The sequence below is a fragment of the Lepisosteus oculatus genome, chromosome 2 (assembly GCF_040954835.1).
Source record: "Lepisosteus oculatus isolate fLepOcu1 chromosome 2, fLepOcu1.hap2, whole genome shotgun sequence".
Lineage (NCBI taxonomy): Eukaryota > Metazoa > Chordata > Actinopteri > Semionotiformes > Lepisosteidae > Lepisosteus > Lepisosteus oculatus.
In genome coordinates this window covers 23,753,202-23,776,608 of record NC_090697.1, presented here as the reverse complement: position 1 = coordinate 23,776,608, position 23,407 = coordinate 23,753,202, and the positions used below count along the sequence as shown (strand labels likewise).

At 39.3% G+C, this 23,407-nt stretch overlaps 1 protein-coding gene across 2 annotated transcripts in view; it reads left to right on the top strand.

Annotated features, from left to right (window-relative positions):
- The first annotated feature begins 1,205 nt into the window (after nucleotides 1-1,205).
- Nucleotides 1,206-23,407, top strand: part of ahctf1 (AT hook containing transcription factor 1) — a 27,163-nt gene continuing 4,961 nt past the window's right edge. Inside the window, exons 1-31 of one of the 2 annotated variants that reach the window (XM_015351507.2) lie at nucleotides 1,206-1,463; nucleotides 4,546-4,673; nucleotides 4,835-5,088; nucleotides 5,471-5,651; nucleotides 6,403-6,610; nucleotides 6,988-7,104; nucleotides 7,921-8,005; nucleotides 8,412-8,562; nucleotides 8,702-8,834; nucleotides 9,022-9,203; nucleotides 9,697-9,758; nucleotides 9,883-10,011; nucleotides 11,361-11,451; nucleotides 11,614-11,703; nucleotides 13,017-13,157; nucleotides 13,460-13,564; nucleotides 13,965-14,058; nucleotides 15,959-16,082; nucleotides 16,227-16,283; nucleotides 16,537-16,874; nucleotides 16,959-17,103; nucleotides 17,666-17,797; nucleotides 18,000-18,147; nucleotides 18,500-18,650; nucleotides 18,761-18,868; nucleotides 20,715-20,910; nucleotides 21,545-21,760; nucleotides 21,938-22,367; nucleotides 22,615-22,723; nucleotides 22,886-22,971; nucleotides 23,169-23,377. In XM_015351507.2, coding sequence (XP_015206993.2) covers nucleotides 4,553-4,673; nucleotides 4,835-5,088; nucleotides 5,471-5,651; nucleotides 6,403-6,610; nucleotides 6,988-7,104; nucleotides 7,921-8,005; nucleotides 8,412-8,562; nucleotides 8,702-8,834; nucleotides 9,022-9,203; nucleotides 9,697-9,758; nucleotides 9,883-10,011; nucleotides 11,361-11,451; nucleotides 11,614-11,703; nucleotides 13,017-13,157; nucleotides 13,460-13,564; nucleotides 13,965-14,058; nucleotides 15,959-16,082; nucleotides 16,227-16,283; nucleotides 16,537-16,874; nucleotides 16,959-17,103; nucleotides 17,666-17,797; nucleotides 18,000-18,147; nucleotides 18,500-18,650; nucleotides 18,761-18,868; nucleotides 20,715-20,910; nucleotides 21,545-21,760; nucleotides 21,938-22,367; nucleotides 22,615-22,723; nucleotides 22,886-22,971; nucleotides 23,169-23,377 — 4,593 coding nt within the window. In that variant the 5' untranslated portion in view covers nucleotides 1,206-1,463; nucleotides 4,546-4,552. Of the gene's footprint in view, nucleotides 1,464-3,968; nucleotides 3,993-4,545; nucleotides 4,674-4,834; nucleotides 5,089-5,470; nucleotides 5,652-6,402; nucleotides 6,611-6,987; nucleotides 7,105-7,920; nucleotides 8,006-8,411; nucleotides 8,563-8,701; nucleotides 8,835-9,021; nucleotides 9,204-9,696; nucleotides 9,759-9,882; nucleotides 10,012-11,360; nucleotides 11,452-11,613; nucleotides 11,704-13,016; nucleotides 13,158-13,459; nucleotides 13,565-13,964; nucleotides 14,059-15,958; nucleotides 16,083-16,226; nucleotides 16,284-16,536; nucleotides 16,875-16,958; nucleotides 17,104-17,665; nucleotides 17,798-17,999; nucleotides 18,148-18,499; nucleotides 18,651-18,760; nucleotides 18,869-20,714; nucleotides 20,911-21,544; nucleotides 21,761-21,937; nucleotides 22,368-22,614; nucleotides 22,724-22,885; nucleotides 22,972-23,168; nucleotides 23,378-23,407 lie in introns of those variants that run through there. The other variant, XM_015351512.2, reaches the window with a different exon arrangement.

Here is a 23,407-nt window from a genome sequence, read left to right as displayed (position 1 = left end):
TACTTGTTCCTCTTCAGGTGATACTGCTTTAAGAGACCTAAAGAACCTTTTTAGACATACGTGCCCTCCAGGACCAGGAATAAACACCGATGCATGACCACTTGTCTATTATAAGAAGTATACTGATAATTGAACAATTCTAAATTAATAAAACTAGATTAATAGACCAGGGTTAGAAAAATTATTATCTGTAGGATGTCTTTTTTAGACATTAGTATGCAATGTCTGGGAAAACATAAAATACAACAATGATTTATTTTGTTTTCTGTGTCAGACTGTAAATAAGCACACAAATATGCATACTTTATGATTAGAAAAAAAAATGAAAAGAAAATGTTTATTGTTAATACTTTTTTATTTTTATTAATGAGGTAACAGAATCCATCAAACTTGTACAATATGCAACACAGATATTCACAGAAAAGAATAACTAAAATGTAAATGTTAACTATTAGTAGTGGAATAAACATCCATCAGGTGTAACACATATTCAGTTCTATGCAAGTCATCCAGAAAACCTGTAACAGGAAGGCATTTATTCTGATAATTTCATTTAATTAGTCCGTTTTTAAATTCCTAAATTAATCAACTCAATTTACCCTTTTCCTTAAGATCCAGACTTTGGCCATTGTGTGTATTTAAAGTTAAATATTAACTTAATGATAACTAATGTTCAGTGGTTTGATATTTAACAAAAATACTTAACTTTTGCAAATAAATACCTTGCTTTTCTGATCTTATATAGCTGTTATTCCCTGTTTTACATAAGACAACCCACCCCTTACATTATCGCCATATTGATTCAACTTCTGTAATGTAGAACTTTCGGCCAAGAAGATTACTAATAACATGACCGTATGCCACAATTGGTTTAAAGGTTAGATTTATTTGGCTGAATCGATGCTGTTCTGACGAATTCATTCGCTTTATGGATGATGACAAATCTAACAGTAAAAGTTGTTTTTTGCAACGTATTTTAAATAATCGTAGAACTGCAGGAAGAACAACTTCGACAATCAGTATTTATGGATTAAAAACAATCTGATCCTCGCAAAGTGTGCATTTCTCACCCCTCCCTCCTTGCAGTGGAGCGGCGATGATTTTTAAAATTCCCGCTCATTCTCACGGACGCCATGTTGGTTCTTGCCCTGTGGTTGGTATCCGCTTGTAGGTGCTCTCGCGAGATTTGACCCGATAGCGACGGGATGTTGAAAAGCAAATTAATGCGCACTAGTCCGGGAGGCTGCAGAAATGGCGCCTGTGTTCAACTCTGTATAGACTGGAGATTTGTGAGCGGAGCATATAGGCACGTAGTGGAGCACAGATTTTACAGGGTTTAAGTCTTTATTTGGCCGTCGTTGTAAGGACACAGAGGCGCTATTCGTTAGGGTATTGGATTATGACAGCAGGGCACTCCGAAGAGGAGACAATATTTATCACCGGCTTGTTAGAGACGGAGACAGGTAGGTAGAAATGTGGTCTTCAGCGGTTGGACCTCAGGATCAGAAATCGCTGTAGATAGCCCTTAAACTCACTGATACGGACACCGTTTGCTTTATTTTGTTATGATTGTGTTGTGGTCGGTATACTACTAGGATGGGAGGTTGGTGTGGCTTTGCGAAACCCAGATTGGAAACTCGCGTGTTGTTGCTGCGAAGGGGGGGAGAGGGAGCGGTTCTTATTTTTATTTGATCTGTTTCGAATTGCAAAGCCGCAATCTCCTCCTTCTGCTCGCACGTCCGTGTGTTCTTGGCGGATCCAAGCGTGGTCCGCTCAAACGCGTTTGCCCTGGAGTTTCGCTCCGTGCCCCCGCCGCCGCCCCCCTCCCAGACGTGGACGGAAGTGCGATGCGCTGCAGTTTCCTCTAGCGGTTTAATTGAAGTGTGGGCTCCTCGTGGTCAGTCGGGTGGCTCCTCGGACATGAGGCGGAGCAAGGTCGGCATTGTAGTGCCCCGAGTCCCGTCTTCCTCTGCCTCTCGCCTGCCCCAACCGTAGGAAGGACCGCGCACCCCGTAGGCCCGAACATAGTGCGGGGTATAACCCACGCCTGTGGTTCCCTTAGAGTCGCAGGTCTTCCGTGATCTGGTCCAGTCGTGATGTTGCTTATCCGTTTTACAACGACGGGGTACTTGGAACATTGTTATCCCCAATCAGACTTGTTTGAAGGCCGCGTTGTGAACGACCTGTTGCCTTACACAGACCTGTTGTAGCTGGCTGTTTTTCTCTCCAAAATGATCGGGTTTTTCCATTCTCTTTCGTTTTCTGTTGCAGAGGTACAGTAGCCTTTTCACATTGCCGGGATTGTTCCCGATCCTTGAAAGAGCATGGCTTCAGCATTTCCCCTTTTAGCGAGACAGATGTAGTCTTCATTTATTACAAAACAGCATGGTCTTCCAAAAGGTTCGGCTGTTCTGATTATTTTAATGGTTCCTTGAGAATCTCCTCTTGTTTAAATGAACATTGTTGTACCCCCTCAGTGCACTATCCGGTATGAAATCACTTAAGAAACGTATAGATTTTGGAAAAAAACCATAAGAATGCACGCACAACTTTATATCATTACTTACTGCTTTATGTTAACCAAATTCAAATTAGGGTTAGAGAAAGTGCTGGCTTCACACTTCCAAACCTCACTTTTAAATAATGTAAATAATAGACTGTACCTCTAAGATATAAAGGTTCTAAAATCTTTATACGTGGTAATTTATTATATAATTCTAACTGGGTATTATATATGATGTGTGTGTGTGTGTATATATATAACTTAGAGTGATTTGAGCACATCTCTTTTTGTCTCCCCTTTGGGGGAAAAGTAAGTAAGTTTGTAGAAAAGCAATTTAGTTTACTGATTAGATTATTGCAGATAGCAGTGTGCACTCCACCGCACAAATTTAACTTTTTTTTTTCCATGATCATGGCAACCTTAATATTAAGCGGAATGCAGATGTTAAGGTAGCCCAGAAACAAGGCATTGTGTTCTAAAATACTTGTGCTGTACTAAATGCTTCTTCCCCAAGGATCTGTAAATTAAGCCAGTGAAAAACGTGTGATCATCGGTTTTCTACCTAATCCATGAGTTTATAGAACTGCAGGCTAAACATTTTCATTCTATGGAAAGCCTATCTGGGGGCCGTGTTGTGATCACTGTTGCAGTCAGTACACACTCCAGTGGGTGTAATAAAAGCTCCAGCAGGTTTCTGGAAGCCCTAGGGCCCTGGATTCAATTCCAGAGCTGGTGAGCTATCTGCATGGAGTTTGTATGTTCTCCCTGTGTTCATGTGGGTTTCCTCCCACTGTCCAAAGACAGTCTGTGTCTGCACAGACTGGCATCCTCTTGTCCAGGGTGTGTCCTGCCTTGTGCCCGTTTCTCCCTAAGATCTGGCTCCCCCACAACCTTGGATGAGTTTAGTCCAGTGCAACACTACCTGGCTGCAGTGCTTACGACACAATAATGCAGCTCTACCACCACTCCAGCTGGCTTTTTAAATATGTGGAAATCGTGAATTGTTTTGGGGGAGGGTCCACAGAAAAGTCCTGGTACTAAACGTCTAGTGGAAAACTACACTGAAAGGTTTCTGAATTATGTTATACTAGAGAAATTTTATTTTACAGGTGATGTAGCACTCTATCGATCCATCCATTTTCTAACCACTTGATCCAGTACAGGTTCACGGGAGAGCCGGAGCCTATCCCGACAAACTAAAGGCGCAAGGCAGGATACACCCTGGATGGGATGCCAGTTCATTTCGGGGCACACAAACACGCCAGTCCCATTTTTCCCATTAGCTTGCTAGTACACGTAGATAGGGCCCCCAGGAAGAACCCAGGACCCCAGTTTTGCGAGGCTAACCACAGTACTGCTCTGCTGCCCTTGATAGTTATAGATCAAACAAATTTTAACGAAAATTACAAGAGGTCATCTTTAATTTTTATTGCAGACACAGTTTGCAAAATACTGTTCAGACACATGCACACTGGATTCGAGCCTTTTGGTATGTTCTAGTTTTTAACTTACACAAATGAATCTGCTTTCTTTTTTCAATACCCTTTAATCCTCTCGCTTATAAAATTTGAGAAGCATCTAAACAACATCCGGACTGTAACCTGAAATAACGAATTAGGCTGACACTTTTATCTAAAGTAGCTTACATTTGTAATATTTATACAGTTGGGTATTTTACTGGAGCAATTTGGGTAAAGTACAATCCTTAAGAATATAATGGCAATGTCCTGTCTGGGATTTCAACACCAAACTTTCCAATTACAGTTGTGGACCCCTAACCACTGTTATGTCAACTTTGTTTTTATGTTAATTTGTTTCTGGGTCATTAAATTGACACAGCAGATTGGTCAAGGGGGATAAAAATGGCAAAAATGCACAGGTTATTCGATGTTCCTGTTACGTAAATGGGATTTGTTGTGTAGTTTTATCTTAATTAGGGACGTTTTAAAGGTGATGTTTGTATTTTAAACACTTCCTTGTCTTCGATGTAAAAAAAAAAAGTGGGCAGAAAGAAACTACTGACTTTCATTTGTATTCTACAGAATAAGCATGCGTGACCTTGCGGCTCAGGTAACCAGCAGTCTGCTAAGATTTCCAGAAGTGACGATAGAAGCACTCGGGGAAGATGAGATCAAACTGGATTCCGTTTTACACGGGAGGTTTGCCGCGGGTATGAGACTCTTAACTTTTTGACTTCCTAGCTTAATTTTAATCGAAGACTCGCAAGCATAAAACCTCAAGTGATGGAGGTCTGGGTACAGCTGTAGTTTAAAGAATGGCACTTGCGTGTGTTTTGGATCTCCCTAAGTGCCAGCTGGTTTTGAATTCCAGGGAGGAACGGGGTGGCCTGGCTGGCGTGTGGTCCTCAGCTGGAGGTGGTCAGCTCCACCACGGGGGAGAGGCTGTCTGCCTACCGTTTCAGCAGCATTGGCGAGAACACCCCCAATGTCCTGACAGCCAAGGAGTTCTGCTGGCTGAAGAGGACTGGGCTCCTGGTGGGCCTGGAGGATGCGGCGGGGAGCATGCTGTGCCTGTATGATCTGGGAATCTCACGGGTGGTGAAAGCAGTGGTTGTGCCTGGAAGAGTGAGTGTTTTTATTTGGCGCCTTCTGTAACGTAAATGGTAGTGATCCTTCAAGCCTTCTGACCCTTTCTGAGTCTTTTTTTTTTTTTTAGTATTTCAATTAGTTTCACTAAGACAGTTTTTTTACTAGTTTTAATTTGAAGATTGTGCCATAAAGGTTGCAGAGATTCACTATTAGAGCAAAAACCTGTAAACTGACAGTACATTTTTTTTTTAACTTGAATGGTGATAGTGATCGCCAGTTGTAATTATATATGTCAAATACTTACTAACTTTTCTTGTAGCTCTTAACTGTTTTGTATTGTTTTAACTCCTTAGGGTGTTTTTAATAAGAGTTTCTACGTCTACAAACCTTAACATGTTTTTTTTTTTCCTCAATGCAGATAACAGCAATTGAACCCCTGATAAGTTATGGTGGTGCTAGTACCAGTACTCAGCACTTACACCAGAGTCTGCGCTGGTTCTTTGGGGTTGCTGCAGTGGTAACTGATGTGGGACATGTGTTACTAATCGATCTGTGTTTGGATGATTTATCCTGCAGTCAGAGTGAGCTAGAAGCTTCAGGTATGGTGCTGATATGTTTGTTTGCTTGAATGGATTGATTTTAGGTGGATGTGGAGGTAGTTACTTCATGGGGAAAAGGAAACAAAGGGCACTCTCCGGGTTATGTCACACTTGACTTTGACAAATTTGTCTTTGTGTAATGCCAATTAAATTAACCAGCATTTATTAAGTAATTCCCATGCTGATTTTGTTATTATGACAGGTTAGTGCTTCCTTAAATAATTTACTCTCCTGTTTAACCCATTTTGTTTATTTACAGATGTAGTTTAATCCTTTGGGGATTTCTATTTTAACGCAGACAGCAGTGCATTCGTTATATTACAGAATATGTTCATGATATAAGCAGTGCATAGAGTAGTACAAGAAACGTCTACCATCAATGTAAAAAAAAACATGCATAGAACAAGACTTAGGTAAAACTCAATTTACAGAACAGTTTCCAGAATCAGTCTCTTAAACCAAGGAATTCACATAATTTTTACAGTGATGTCAAAGTTGTCAAAATCAATTTATATGTTAATATCTAAAAGTAACTAATTTTAGATGAAATGAAAGGGGAAGTATGACTATTGATTGTTCCTAGAGCGTAACGTGCATTATTTTTCACACATAAACATGTTAATTGATATTTTAAGAATATTCGCTTTAAGAAATGTTTCTGTAACTTATGATTTACCAACGTGGGCTAACGTAAACAGGAGGAGAATACTTTTGCAAGGTACTGTATATGTCTACATGTCTCTCTCCATAGATCTCGAAGTGATTCACAAATCCCCATCGGAGATCCCTCGTATTCGAGAGCGCGTAACCAACCAAGGCAGGCACCTGTGCCTCCAGTTACTCAGCCCGACAGGAACCAGTGCCACAGCGCTTCAGTACATAACAAGGACAAACCAGCTGGCAGTCGGGTTCTCTGACGGTTACCTTCAGCTTTGGAACATGAAGACATTAAAAAATGAGTAAGTGCTTCCAACACCACTTTTAAAAACAGGAAAAGAATGTCTTAAACAGAAGTTTTATTTTGAATTGCATTTTGGCTATGGGTTGGAATTTTGCCTATAAAACTGTATTGCAGTACAGTATTGCCTTTGCGTTAAAATAATCAATTCAGTATTTGAAAAGTATTTGTAACCGCAGATTTAAGATTGTGAGAAGAAGGCTGCTGTATTTTGTTTCATTAATTAACAAGTATACTGCTCTCAGTGTTCACGTCTTAGATGGTCTCTCCAGGATCCTAGAGGCATTTCTGATATTGAAAACCTGACTGCTAAATATCAACAAGTGTAATTTTTTTTTCCTCACTACTATTTTTTTTTACCATCCTTTTTTCATGTAGGTATCACTCACAGTTAGAAGGTGGCAGAGTGCCAGTTTACACTTTTACCTTCCAGGAGCCTGAGAATGACCCTCGGAACTGTTGCTATCTGTGGGCAGTACAGTCTGCCCAGGATGGGTAAGTCAATTTAAATGGCATTTTCTGTAATGTCTTAAGATATGAAAGGAACACTTCAGGAAAACCATATGCTGCTGTAGGTGGTGTTGGTGAAAGTAGTCATCCCTCTGCACTGCAGTTTCCAAACAGCACTATAGTATGGTGATGGGACCGTCATACTAAAGCCTTCCAATAAGAAGTCAAATGGTCCTGCATTTTCCCCTTGTTTCAATGTGTGTGATCTAATTTGTTGTGTGACAACAAATTAGATCACACTTGTTTCAATGTGTGTGATCTAATTTGTTGTGTGACTGATTTACAGATGCATGTCAGAGCATTACCTTTTAATGGTAATCTCATGTCCCTTTCAGAACTGTTACATTTACATTATTGAAGTTAAGACAGAGTATGTTCTTATTTTGAAACATATCAGTCTTTCACAGTAAACCCACCTACATTAAATAGCAATATCCGAATTTCAAAAAGTTCGTAAAGCTATTTTTAAAGTACCACTAAAGAACTCTTCCTGTTATTTACAAATAATAACATCCATTTTTAACATAAGAAACCACATACACATTTAGTATTTTCATGAAATTTCCTTAATTTATAGGTAGTTTTTCTAGGGTGCATTTTCAAAGAGAAACGGATAGATGCCTCTTCAGTTGTGCATCTTGTTTGAGCCCGTGTAATTTGTAAGTTACAGTCCATGTAAAATGTAATTTAAAGGTGGAAACATAACACGTAACAGGTTTTGCTGAGAAATATAGGAATTAGCTTTCACTCTAAATTCCGAGTTGAATTCTTAATTTTGTTTCTATCACCTTGTTTTACCAGTGAAGGCGATGTTGTCAGTTTGCACCTCCTGCAGTTGGCATTTAGGGAGAGGAAGTGTTCAGCTTCTGGAAAGATACTTTATGAGGTAATGGCTTTCACTTTTTCACAGCTGACTTTGTTGTCATGCTATTTCCTTAAGATGTCTTAAGTTTTGGAGTAAACACTAAAACACAACCCAGAACTTCCAGATTAAATCTATGTGGAAGTGCATTTAAAACTAAGAACAGGAGTTGTTGTTGAAGCCAATACCCTGGCTTCTTACAAAAAAAACCGAATAGATGTGATTCTTGGATCAATTAGTTACTAACTGCTGAATGGGCTAGGTGAGCTGATGGCCTCCTCTAATTTGTAACTCTTTTTAAAAATCTTTTGACTGCAGAGCCTCCATCCATTAGCATTTACCTAATGCACTTTTCTTCTGGCTCCCCTGACGTGCATTTCTTCAGGAAACGTGTTTCTGAGTCTGGTATTTGACTTGTGATTTCATCTAGGGTTTGGAGTACTGTGAGGAGCGATACAGTCAAGACCTGGTCGATGGCACGTTTGCACTGAGGAGCCAGGCAACCAACACCCGACTGCTAGGATGTCAAACAATTGAGAAGTTCAGAAATCATCCTGATAGGGATGACAGCATGAATGAAGGTTAGTTTTATATTTGGGATTCCCTTTTTATCTTGCTTGAGGATAGAACATCTTTAATGAGAAGTTTACATGTAATGAATGTATCGCTTAGTGTAACTGTTTCTTAGTAATAAACTTGCCTTTTTCTTCTTTATTGCAGTTGCCTCTCCTGACACCAGTGTGTCCATTTTCAGTTGGCATGTGAAATCTTACGGCCAGGCCCGGCCATGTACCTATATAGGAGTGTTCGACATTAACCGATGGTACCATGCACAGATGCCAGATTCTCTCAGGTAAAAATGTTAAAACATTTGTTATGCATTGCTTTATTCTGAAAGACTCCCACTTCAAGTGCTGTGGTATTTCTAAATATGTTGTTTTCAGATTATTTCACTTCACCAAATTTTGGATGTCCAAAATGGCAGTAGTTAAAATGTCTGATTTCATTAGTAATCCAAACTTATTTTAATTCTGTTGTAGAACTGGGGAGTTTCTGCACTGTTGTTCGTATTTTGCTCTTTGGTCGTTGGAGTCTGTGGTAGAGATGACCTCTCCAAGCCCGCTCCTGGATGTCTTGGTACATGAACGTAGTTTGAGTCGAGGACTCCCTCCTAGATGCCCACCTCCGGAACAGTTTTTTAACCCCACCACTTATAATTTTGGTAAGTTGAAGATTTAACTCCATGTCGGGGAAGAGCATTTTCAGTTAGGCAGTACTTATTTATAATTCGCTCATTTGCGTGATGCTATCCATGTAGGTGCATTTCAAGGGTTTCCACAAAACATTGCGTATTGGCTCCAAAGGAAGCAAACTTGTAGGTTAGGTGCACATGTTAGGGTCACATTTCAGTGACTGGAGTAGTGCAGCCCACCACACCCATGGCGAGTTACCTAGTTATGCTTTTAAGTTTGTAACTACTACCACCAAAGTTCCCCAAAATACCCCTTGCTGTGGCTATGACCTGTGCAGATACATCATTACTTTGCTGTGATATTTTTCATGTTTGAAAAATAACATAAGATCAGCACTGTTTTTGGTACTGAAGGGGAATCGATAAACCTGCTGTTTTCTGTATCTTCAGATGTTCAGGATTTACTGGTCACAGCTGAAATTGTGACACAGCTTTCGTTTTTAATAGTCGTTTTGCTTTTCAGATGCGACTTGCTTACTGAACTCTGGTGTTGTCCACTTAACATGTTTGGGATATCAGAAAGAGGTCTGTACTCTCTCATTTTAACACATTTTGTCTCTTCAATATATATAAATTCTTGAGTTTATAAATAAGCAAAGCTGGGTTTATAGCTTCTATTTAGTCATATCATATGTGTATTTCTAAATAGACATTAAGCTTCTTGAAAAAGTCTGGTCCTTCCTTGAATGAAGTTATTCCTGATGGGTATAACCGATGTCTGATGTCTGGCCTCCTCTCTCCTCGACTTCATGAAGTGCAGCCTTCTAGTCTTTCTCAGGTTAGTCTATATATTTAACACGGTTATAAAATGCTTGTGTTTTATATGCTTGCTTCAGAATTTGCATGTAGGAAATAAAAAAAAATCCACACACGGTAAGCAACACAGTTCAGGTGTTGTTTTTTAATCATAGGATGTTTTAAAAAGTAGTTATCTTAAATAGGTAGACATATTTAATAATTGCATTAATAATTGAAACGATTAAACTATAAAATAGAAATTTATAGTTTTTGTTAGATGTTAACATTTTACTCTGAGCAATGAATAATTAAACAAACTCATGAAGCAACAACATGTTCTTAGTGTTTTTTAAGTGCATCTCATTAAAGATTGAATTAGTTAACACTGAACTTTTAAAAATGAATGCTGAAAAGAGAAGAAAGGAAACACAATGTCACCTGAAGAAGGCTCCACAGCCAAAACATTGTTTCCTTTTCTTTTCAGCAATGAATAAACCTTTAACTTTGTCCTTGGTAACATGCATGTCAGCATGCATAGGTTGCAATCTTGGACTACTTAAAAATGAGTAGGCAAATTTTATCAATAAGTACTATTCTAAATGTGTAATTAAGAATTGTATCTGCTGTCATCATTTGTCCAAAACAGTTGACTTGCTTTGCTCAGCATGTGGTCAGAATCCTACAGTCCCAGAATAACCATCACCATCCATTGATTTTCTTTACCAAAGTACTGGAATGTTGGAATAGATTAGTTTCACTTGCCACCTGCTCTGTTCACAACCAACACAGACTTGGTAACTGTTTACAGTCTTCCTGTTAGACCAGAAATTATTTTGTTGTTTTTAAAAAAGTTCTAAAATTAGTTTATCATAATGGTTCATGATTCTGAAACGTGTAGTTATAATTTGTACTAATTAAGTTTAATTGCTGTTCTGTTGGGTTCAGAACGTTGGAGACTGTCTTTGTAATGTTTTCAGTGTAACATTAATTTGGCTTATTTGGATTCTAAATGATTCATTCATTTAATTGAGTCATCTTTTTATGAGCTAGAAATGGTCAGCACTTAGTGTGTAGTGTAGTCCACTCCCACATCTCCCTTGCTTGGCCTTGCTGATTTCTCAGAAGATCCATTGTGTAGCTGAGTTGCACAGGAATTGCTTCTTTGTAGCCCTTGATTTGACGCACTTGTTCAAATACCCAGAAATAGTCTAACCACATAAAATGGTCTTCCATGTTGACATCAGTTGAAATTCTACCCATTCATCTTTTGTATTGTTTTTAGTTCAGGTGCCTACTGTCAATTTTAGAAGAAGCAGATCCCCTTTTGGGCAGTAACTGTATGTTCATTGTTAACCCTTGTTCCATTCACTGAAATATCTTATTTTGTAGGAGGAGCAGTTAGAAGCTATATTATCAACTGCTGTTGACACAAGTTCGTTAGGCCTCATTACTGGATGCATCAAGCAATGGACTGCAGAGGGTAAGGAAACCATTGGATTTAAATTTTTTCATGAAAAGTGATCTAAATCCACTGTGGATTCATATTCAAGCACTTGAAAATTCAAGTTTTCATGTGGTCATGAGTTTCACAGGTGTTTTTTATTAACATTTTGCTCTTTATGTTCTATCCTTCTTTTGTAAGAGCAACCAGGGTCTGCGGCAAATCTGCGCTTCGTTCTTGAGTGGGCCTGGAATAAAGTGACCTTTATGAAGGAAGAACTTGACAGAATTTGTAAGTCAGTAAGCAACCTTTGTAAATTGCAGCAGTCATTAATTTGGCTATCTGCATGTTGGCATACTTGCCTGTTCCTTTTTTGTTTTTCCCTTTGCATCTCTGTTTGCTCATTGTGATTCTTCAGTTCAAATTTTCTTGGAGTTCTCTCACCTTCCATTCTGTGTCATATATTTTTGAATTTCTCTGTGCCCCTTGTGCCCCTAATGCTGGTCCCAAGTAGATGTAAACCGTGAAACCTGTACCAGATGGCCTTTGCCGTGGATTTATTTTAGTGGCATAGAAAGCCTAAGCCTTCATCGGCGCATTATGTCTTTGGCAAAAAGTTTTGCTGTCCGTTTAACATTTGCTGCTGTTCATCTTTGCATAGTGCTGGCAGGATTCCACCAATCTGGTTTTCCTTGTTATGTTCTGGTTTTTATTAGTGCCAGATGGAAATATTGTGGTTCCTACTTATGTCACCATCCAGGCTGGGACAAATGACCGCACAACTGTTACTTGCCTGTCGAGTCTGTAGATGATATCGGTCACCACAGATCAAGGGAAACTGCCAGAGAGTCTGTGCTGAATGTCTCGGGTTCCATGTTCCTGAGATTAGTGCCCAATGACCATCACTACTCTTTTTGCATTTTTAGATTGCTTTTTATGGCAAACTAGGTATATTCTTTACCATTGTTGGCCTCTAAACCACTGTTTCTCAAGCTTTTCCGTGTCACGGAGCGCTATGGAAATCGAAATTGTTTGTGGCACGCACTATCCCTCCCCATACACACACATTGCTGGCCTGAGCTCATTTTACTATAAACTATTATCCTAATAGTTACTGTTAGGATACAGGATGAAGGTGAAGCAGATCTCTTGTTCACCCACTATCAGAAGTTCTGCATTTTCGTTTATATCCAGCAGACTTGAAATCAAATCTCACACCACACATGAGTCTAATTTGGACCATCTTAGCATGTGCCCTGTCTCTTATATTTATACAAAACATCCAACATCTTTTGGTTACTCAACAAAATGACTTATACATAAAATTATTTAATTATCAAATAAAATAACAATTTGTTTTTCTTATGTAGTTTCTCAAAAATTCCACAGTGCCCCCATTAAGGTGTACTGATCGAGAAATATCGTAAACACTAATGTTTTTAAAAAATTAGGTTTAAGGTTTTTCTCATTCCATTTGAAGCGTGTTTTAAAGTTTGTGTCTTTAACAAAAAAATCATCACTAATGCTATCATGAACGTCTTTGTGACAGGTTTATCTTGCATAAATTGTCTTGTTTAATCTCTTAACCATGTTTCTGTTGCCAGGTGCCCCACTGTTTGACAGTTCCTGTAACTTCATTGATCCACAGACACTTCAGGCCCTGCAGCACTGCCAGCTCTTGATTAGCAATTTGAGCACCATCTTCAGCTGCTTCCTCAATGAAGCACAAGACATCACTGAAAAGGGTAAAGTACTTGTTGCATGTAGTGTACTTGTTCTGAATTGCATTGGTTGGGTTGTGTTGCTAGGCATTATAATACATCAAAACATCTTTTTATTAATGTTTTCACCTTTCTAGTCTTTTGTTCACTTTCAAATATCTCCAAATCTTTATTTATAGAAGATTCAGCTGAATCAGAATTATGCTTTATTAACAGATGTGGCCATTTTCATAGTATGTATACATATTCTGATCATTGTGTCTTTAGTTTTTTCGAGCACAGCATTGAATGATTCTTCAGTACATACTTTTTTTTGTCATCTACAGGACTAGTGGGCTTAACAAACAAGTGTGTGGTGACTAACTTAATCTCTCAGTATGCTCAAGTGGTTCTGTGGTTCTGTCGCTCTGGCCTTTTACCTGAAGGATCGGGTGAGTATTCTTCATCCTAATAACACTACCATTAGTATATTTTCAAAATGTAGTACTAAAATACTAAGCTGAATTTTGTTCTTTCAGTAAGTTGCTATTTTAAGTCCATGTCCTCATGATATTAACCAGAATTTGACTTTTTTACTGTTACCATCAAATGTATGGTAGACTCTCCTTCTATGTGGTAGTTAGGTTCCTATCGTAGTGCGGATACCCAAAAGCACATATACTTAAAACATCCTATTCCCCTACCTTAAACATGTAAAATCAATCATAAGTAATGTTTATAATCATTGTTAAATTCCTTAAGTTTTACAACTATGCCATTGCTGCCATATATGTTGATTATCAATGTACTTGCAGAAAGGAAGAGGACATTAATACCTCTTGTGTTTTATAGATGATGTTCTTCAGCTTTCAAGACCTTTTTATAGTTACCCTGTTATAAAGAACTATTACACAAGTCGAAGAGAGAAGCTAGAACGCCTCTCAAAGTAAGTTAAAATATCTTTTAATACTCGTGAATTAAACTTTTTTTAGAACTATGAAAATACTTATTTTTGTAAGTTATACTTCGTTGCCTTCCAGTTATTTGGAATTACATATGGTATGGACATACTTTTTTTACATTAGTTTGGTATGGTAGACAAATTGAAGGAAAAAAATAGATTCTCTACCCTAATAGAGTTCTGAAATTGTTGAAGTGGCAGGAATTGGTGGCTTGTTTACATAATAAGTATATCTGTATGGGCAGATGTTCAGTGTTGAGTAAGGTTAATGGCAGTAAGGTTAGAAATAGTGGTTTGAAGACTAGATGTGAGCTCACGAAGACATGGTAGACAAAAGTGAAAAGTGAGCAGCAATGCCAATCTAGGAAATGCAAATTGGAAAATGCACTGTTGCTAAAAGTTTGGGAGATAAAATTATTGCAGTGAACCTAACTTTTAAAACCTAATTCCTATTCTATACTTAATACACAGCCACAGTTAATCCCACTGTACTCAATCTAAAGCCTTCTTGGCATCTAATGGAAGGCCATCTTCGGGATCTGTGGTATTATGTGAATTTAGAAAAAGTGGCAAACATAAGAGTCTACTAGGCCTTTAATGAAGCCCATTGGATCATGTTGAACTAATTTAATCGTACAGAACTCCAGTTGGAGTCGAGATCAGATGCTGTGTGGGGAAACTGTGATCATTTGGCAAAATATTGTCCCAAGTGGTTAAATAAATCAAGTCTTTTTGAAAATAGCACTTTATAAAGCATTTAAACAAGAGGCACCAGTAAAATGTATAGGGAGTTGTAATTACAGGTTAAAAAGTATAATACGCAGAGAGAAAGTAATGTTGCACTTAGAAACTGAAGTTTTCTTTTTCCAGTATTGCTACAGTAAGGGAAGTGTAGTGTTTTAAGGATGAAAATGGGTAACTTATGGTGATAAGTACATTTTTAATGTCAAAAACGAATATTTCACTCAGATGTTTACCTAGGAAGTACAAACTACATGTTTCAGCCTATGTAAAGACAAAGTTCCATGTTAAATAATATTTACTATAGATACATATGCATTCCCGTTCTTAATTTTAGCTTTGAGCAACCCTGACAGAACCACTGACTGAACTAGAATGACACTTACTTCACAGATTATCATTATGGAATCATACCAGGATGTAAAGCTAAATACTAGAAAAATGTTTTCCTTTTTTTTAAAATGATTCCAAAAGTTTATCAAAATATACTCTATTTCCAAAAGCAACATCTCACAAAAAACATTCTCACAAATTAGTAAACAGTCTAACCAGGTATGAACTTTACATGCAATAAAACGTTCTGAACGGGGGTAATTGTCCATTATCAATCCATGCAAATGGATGATGGGGCCAGATTTGCACATTTATAGAGTCCCTCCAGGCCCTACCACTTCCTTTTGCTCATTAGTCCCTGTAGAGGGCCCAAAGTCCCTTCCAGCGCTCACTTGCCGTGGGGAGCCCCATCTGGCAACGTCGTGCTTCATCCTTCAGGTCCGCAACTCTGTGCGATTTGCTGGATGAGAGTGTTGCTCGCGTTCCACATTCCTTGTTTTGTGAGCCCCAGTAGGATCTGCGTCCCCTTGCCCAATCCGGTTGGTGCCAGCCCCAGCAGGATATACTGGTAACTGAGCACCACTCCTGCTCCCAGGTGTTGCATAATGTTGTCCAGAACACATGCTCCTGAGTCTTCTCGATGAAACGCATGTCCCGGGGGCAATGCGGGTTCCTGGTGAGCGAGTGTCTGTAAAGAGCTTCTCTGGTTGCCAGCCTCTGCTGCACTGCCATCCAGTTAAGGTCCTTCAGCTTGCTGTCTACTTCCTTCAGCTGCATCCTTTCCAAGATATAGTTTTTCTTTGCTTTTCAGAGGAAAATGGTGCTCAGACTGCCTCATGATTGATGGGATGGTATCCCAATTTGGAGATCGGATCGCAAACCTGTGGAAGCGCGATGAAGGTGGAACAGGACAATATCCGCCACCGACTTTACATGTAAATATAAAAAAGAAGTTTATATTGAGTGAAATATTCTGTGTTTTTGGGAGATTTGTCCTATTTGCTGCTAGGAGAGTTGCAATTTGAAAAGCTACTTTCCAGAGAATTATGTGAGTAAATGTAACCTTTTTGTTTTCACAGGCTTTGCTTGACATTTATCTTCTGGATGGTGTGGAAGAAGCAGCAAAGCATGCCATTGTATCCTCTCGTTTTTTTGGTTTTACATTTAGTAACTACGTTTCTCAGAATGATTTGCTTTAAAATTAAGCATAGTCTTGTCTTCTGTTTTCCCTTTATTCTGGTGTCAATACTCCATTTACATTTAGTCATAAGTAATCATTAAGAATCCCACATCCTGTAATAAACTGAGTGTATATGTGCATAAGTGTTTGCAAAAAAAGTTTTAAACTGTTTCTATGAAGTGTTTAAAGCCTTAACTGCTTCCCTTCAGGTTATTTATTTGTTACTGGATGTCATGTATTCTTTTCCTAATAAAACTGAATCTTCTGTTGAATCTTTCCCAACTGCATTTGCAATCCCAGTTGGCTTGGTTAAGCTTGTCCAGGGGTTTTGGCTGCTGGATCACAATGATCACGAGACCTCCTTGGATCTCCTCCTTCATCCAGCCGCCTGCAGAGCGATCCTGTCTTGGCAGCATGCACGGATAATCCAGGCCCTCATGTGTCAAGGAGAGCGCCGACAGGCTCTTAGATACTTACAGATGATGAAGCCAGCGATATCTTCCACTGCTGAAATAATGCTGTACCTCACAGTGTTGCTCCATAACAGGTACCACCGAATTAAAGTGGATTTTTGTTTTAAAAGGTAACGCAGGAGGATTTTACAATTCAGTATTATTTAAATGTGCTGCAGATGTATGGTAGAAGCCTGGAGTCTGTTGAGGCAACACTCAAACAAGCAGAATCTGGATGAGCTGCTGAAGTACATGTATGAAATGTGCCAGGAGTTGGGGCAGATGGAGGAGCTGCTGAAGCTGCCTCTGAGCCTTGCTGAGCAGGTAGGGCCCTTGAACTTTCTTATCATGCACGAAACGCTACTCTTGTTAAGCTTTGATCACCTATTGTCATGGGAAAGTTGTTCTTTCCAATAAAAATAAATTTGTAAATGTTACTCCTGTGTATACACACTTTCAGTTTAAATAATTGCTCCATTTTAGCCAAATGGATCCTGTAGTTATAAATATGTCCTGAAGCTTAATGGATTTTTATTGCTTGAAATGTACAATTTGTTGTGTTAAGTCTGGTATCAAAATGCCTTCTGTTAGCTAATATTTTATGGTGCTTTTTGATATGCTTGAACTAACTGAATCTAATATTAGAATTTATAGAAGTTAAGTATGAATAATTGTTTTAATACAGGTTAAAGTAAGAAGCATTGGGAACCATGATGTAGTTCATCTTGATTTCAGCTTTGTTTTTTTGAATCACTTTAAGCCTTTTTATCCTAAATGCTTTAAATGACCAGATACAGACTCCCTTAACGGAAAATAATTTGCACTTAGCCGCAGTGTTGGGAAATGTTTGTCTGAGTTTAGTCGTTTTTCTGTCTCCCTTTAACAGGAATGTCTGGAGAAATTCTTTCAGAGCACCAGTGGCCTTCAAAACCAGGAGTATCTCATGGTTCATTATCTACAGCAAGCCAACTATGTGCCAGCCTTGCAGCTTAATCAGACCTTAAAAATGAACTTAGTAGTAGGTATCAAAACTCTGAAATAACGTTTTTTGTCATTGATGGTTTGAATTGTAATGGCATTCTTGATTGTTTTAATGTTCTAAAATATGTAGATACAGCCAGAATGCAATGTGAAAATGTACATGCTACAAGGTTATTTCAAGAATAATTCCAAATTCATTAGTTCAACATTGTTCAGCGTCTTTTTTTTTTAAATCTCAGAATGACAGAGATCCCAAACTGAAAGAACGGGCCAATGCCAGAAACTCAATTCTCGACCAGTATGGAAAAGTTCTTCCCAGAATCCAGCGAAAACTTGCCACAGAACGAGCAAAACCTTACCATCACCCATCCACACTGCTACGGGAAGGTTTGTTTTTTTTTCTTTGTTGCTCCACTGTATTGAAGAGAGGCTTTCAAGTTGCTTAACCAGCCTAGAAACTCACTCAGGTTACAGGTTTAGCAACTCAGATCTAGATAATGCTCCTAAGGTAAATGAGCCAGCAGCTGTCAATGTATTTTTTCTTTGTTTAGCAGCTGTTTATGAAATTTTAGTGCACATAAAACACACTGGGCTTGTGATTTTTGTGAGAACGTGAAGCGTTTATGAATGAATGTTTTTTTCAGACAATGCAGTTGGTTTGATGTGAAGCATAAAAAGCAATGCAGAACAGTAATGAGAGCCCTGATAAAAGCTGATATGTATTTTATGCAATTTGTAGTTGCCAGGCCAGAGCCTTTATCAACTGTGGCCAAACCAGCAACTAAAGGGAATGTGCTGACAAGAGCAGCATTCATCAGCAATGTCCTCTCAAAAATTAGTGAGGTGTGGGTTCAAGAACAGACGAAGTCAAACCCCTCTCCACTGAAAAGGTAATTGTGACTGTTTTGGGATGCTTTAGTTCTTTTCAGAATGCGTTAAACCACTTGCGGAATTTGACTTCTGGAGAACATTCTCAATGCCTTTTTTTCTCTTGACACAGCCCTAAGGTTCCAGACCTGCCACCCTTCACTCCACGTCGGCTGTCACTGGAGCTACCTGAGGCATTCATAGGAACGCCCATTACTAAGTCATCGAAGAGGATTTCCAGGTATTTTCATTTTTTTTAAATGTGATCTCTTAAGACTTTCTTATACTTATATTGCTGTATGTTGGTGCTTTGTCCATTGTTGTGCAAAAAGGTTGCAGTTATACAAATGTTGCTTACCATTACTTCGTATTTCGCAAATACTTCACTCTGATCAAGTCTTGAGGCAACATTTGGTGCAGATAATGCCACACGCAGTGCAACTAATGCAAATACATCTTACTGGAAACAGTGTGTTACCTTAGTTTTAATACTTCATGCAAGTACCTTGGTTTCAAAAATTAGGATTAAATGACTGTTATGAAAGCAGCGGCTTCCACACAGCTCATGGGTTAATGAAGCAAGTGACATTCAAGCATGCTGCGTAGGCTTGGTTGCCTATAAATGTGGTTGTAAGAGGAGATATCAGTGACCTTGAAAGAGGGTTGATTGTTGGGGAGCATTTGACCAGAGCTTCAGTGACAAAGACAGCTTAACTTGCAGAACTTCAGCAGTGTCTAACGTGATGTTTGCAAGGACCACTAAGGGAAAGACTCCAGGAGTGTAACATCTGGGCATTAATTTGAAGTGCAAGGCAAAACAAACAACTGCAGATCGATTGACTGCAGATTTCAACTGTTTTGGTCTTAATCGGGTAATCAAAAAAACAGTTTTCTTCTCAATTGAAGATAAATCCTTTTGTAGTAGGTTTGCTAGAAGCACTCATGTATTGGAACTTTAAATGTACCATCTAAACCCAAATCCCAAGGTATTGTATTTGTAAAACAAAAAGTTTAAAGTGTGACTTGTGCAGCCCAGCTTGATATTTTTTGGCTAGTGACCCTGTTTGTAGGTCCCAAAATTCTCACATACCGTTAGTTAGAGCAGGGCTATTCAATTAAACTAACAAGGGGGGCAAATGGGAAAATCATGTAGGGATCGCAGGCCGAGCCAGAATACTTTGTCAACAAAAGGCTATTATAGATAACAGTTCTATATTATACCATAACAAACAAAAAAACAAATAAAATGTCAATAGCTGCTGGCAGTATCAGAGTCTCAGCAATGGTATGTGACTTTGTGGCTTTAGCAAGCTACCACATTGCTAAAGCTATGAACTACAAAAGACGCTCTCAAAGCCCTCTCGTTAACTGTCACGGCTTTTCTAAACTGCATATGCTGCCTATTCAGCTCGTCGCATTTTCTTTCAAAAAAAGGATTCCTTGTGAGTGGTCTCAAAGTGTCTTTTGAGTTTTTGTTTCATACTCTCTGTGGAGAGTACATCACAGCCCAGCAGGCATTTAGGGTTTTCCTCGTTGTTTTCCCGAATACCCGTAAATCCGTACTGTTAAAAAACGGTTTGTCATATTTTCGTGCTCACTTACACATTGGTTTCACTGGCTGATGTCAGTGTCGAGGTGGAGGCGACCAGACGAAGACATTTCTTAATTTTGCTGGCTTATTGACTAAAACACATAACGCTAGGTACCGTATTGCGCAGAACAGTGGGTGATGTTGGTTTGACAGGTTGCATCTGGGTCACAAGCGGTCGTGCAAATTGTCATGTTTGCTTTCAGAGTATAGGGCGCACACTTTATATCTTCATGAGCATGAGGGGAGCTCCAAATTGAAAATATTGAAATTAAATTATTATGGTTTCAAAACCAATTTGAACTTTTTTTAATGTACTGTACTTCAGATTTCCCTGCCTAGAACTCCGGTGGGATCCCTAACAGTTCATAGAAATCTTGTGCGACCCCATCTGCATATCAGGCGACCCCACGTTTGGAAAAACACCGATATAAATGCTACCCTGCATGGGTGCCAGTCCAACACATTTAATCTTAATATTATGTGCTTCTAATTCTAGGATTTTAGACTTAGTGGTTCAACCAACCTCTGAGGTGTCACCTGAACCTTTAAGGTTCCAGCAAACTCCCCCCAAGCCTCACCACTCATGGTCTACATCCAGCCCTCTAAAACCATCGGCGGGTAAACCCAGCTACTTCGAAAATGTTCCCATTGCATCCGAGTTATGTTTGCTGCAGACTCCACAGGTTGTAAAGGTAAGCAAGGGGTATTTGTCGCTGGGAAGTCCACACCGCTCTGCAGTTGAATTTCTGGAACTCTTTTAATGTTTCTGTACAGGAATGTGCACTCTTGAGATCCCTTCCCCAGTGTAAAAACACGGCTTCTAATTGACGTGTCAAACTCCTTGTAAAGCACTGCTGCGAGATCTTAAACTGCTGTAAGTTGCTTACAGCTTCTGTGATTCTCTGTGTCCTGCAAGTTGCCTGTGAAGACGAAAAAGCTCAGAAATAGTTTCTAAATTCTTCTGGCAGTTAAATGAATTCCAGAACTTCTTTAGCAGTTAAGCTTGTTTACACTTCAAGTAAAGGTTATTTCCACTGTGAAAAGTGGAAAGAAGCAAGAACAGATGTGCCTTATTCAAGAGACAAAATGTTGCTTCTTCTTTCTATTGTTAATGGAGTTAACCTTTCCTTGTTCCTCTGAGGCCAGCACACACTGACGCATCCAGCAGCGGATAGGTAGAATTAAAACGGCAACGTTAAAATAGGAACCAGCTCATAAAGCAACTTTTGTGTTGGTAGAAGGTGAAACCAGTCCAGGCTGATGGATCTGGACAATCAAATATCGACGAATTGTAAGAAATTCACATTTCAATGTCTCTGTGTTTAGAGAGGAAGAGCCCTGGCTTCTGCTAGCTCCGGCTTCCCTGGCTTCACTCCACAGTCAATCCTGAGAACAAGCCAGCGCCCGACTCCTGTGGGTTCTCCCTCCGCTTCTCCTGGCCGGTCCCTTACCCCCCCACTGCGTGCCAAGGAGAGCCGCATCACGTTCATAGAGGAGACCACTGCCACGTCTGCCAGATGGAGCAATGAGGAAAGATCAGAGGTTGTGACACAGTATATTATAGAGCACTCATAGGTCCAGCAAAAATAACGCAGTAGTCTGCTTTTTCTTGCAATGCTTCTCTCCTGTGTGCTCTTTTTGTACATACTTTTAATTGATACACTAAAGAAGATTCATGTCTTCTGGTCATCTGTTAATATACATTTATTTTCAATTCAGGTTGCCGAAGACCGTGAGGTCAATTTGCTGCCAGCTACATCTGTTCTAAATACTCAGTCGGACAGCGCCTCCTCTGCCTCAGTAGAGGAATGTGAGTTTAAGCCAAGCGAGCAGCAGACCCCGGAGCCTCCTGCTGATGTAGAGGTTGAGGAAGAAGGGGTGAGCCCAGAGACCTCTGGAGTGGAAGGGCTGGAGAAAATGAGTGAGCCTCATGAAATGAGTCACGCATCGGTCAGATCTGGAGACACCACACTGGAGTTTCATGATGCCCCCACCCCAGAGGACCTGGAGGACAACGTGGTTGTTGTGAACCTAAAGCCTGCAGATCCTGAGGATAAAGAATCCACCGCAAATGAGATGGATGAAGATGTGAATCCTGAAGAGAGACCGCAGGATAGTCCTGCGTGTAAGGAACAAGTTCAGCCTCCAGGTAAAAGTTGTATTTCACTGATTTAGATGAAAACTATTACTGTGTCAGAACTGCTGTGCACTTTAGACTTATGAACCTAAACAACCACATTTCTGATTTCTGTTCCTGTCTGTTTTAAATGAAAAAAGCAAAGTTTAGCCATGGATGAGATTTATTATGCACTGCTGGCATTCAAACAACTTTTTTTTCTAGTGTTTTGACAATTTTTTACTATTGTTTAAATTGTATTTTTCTTTCTCCTTTTTAGTTTTTGATGATGTCGACCAAACCTCATCTGAGAATATTCCCACAACTTTAACACGCTCTAGCATTAGGGAAGCATCTCAGACAGGATACCGTTTGTCATTTAGTGAAAGGTAATGAAGTCGGTTAACCCACAGCCAAGCTGATGAACTTTATTTGGTGTAAAACTAACAACTTATTTCAGTTGTAAGTAAACCATATACAAAAGTGACTTTACATGTGTACTGTATGTACCCTTCTCCCTTATAACTTAATGTTTTGTTACTCCTGTGCAGTGCTTCTTTTGGTCATGAAAGGAAGCAGGAGCTCTTCCCAATTTTCTCTGAAACTTTTCTGGTCTCTGAACCAGCAATAGCTGACCGTGAGTATGAATGTATTGTTTAACTTTTCACACTTTTTTTAGTTACTAGAGCTTCATTGACTTCAAAGTGCTTTATTGACTTCTTAAAGCATGTACACTTATGTGTACCACAGTTACTACTTTTGAACATTTTATACCTGTTAATATTTAAGCATGTGTTTTTAGAGTACTTCTCTAAGAGTGCCGTTTCTTTTCAGCTGTGGTCAGTGTACATCACAGTGAAGAGTGCTCCACGGCAGCCTCTGAAACGAAACTCGAGGTTGTGCTAGAAGCTGGTCAGGAAAGCAAAGTTGAAATCATTGAGGATCTTAATGATAGTGTTCAAGAGGAGCCACCAGAGATCTGCTACATGCAGGAGTCCTCTGTTGCTGACCTTCCTGTCATCACACAGGAAATACAAGTCAAGGTAAGAGTATTCTTCATTGCCTGTAAACGC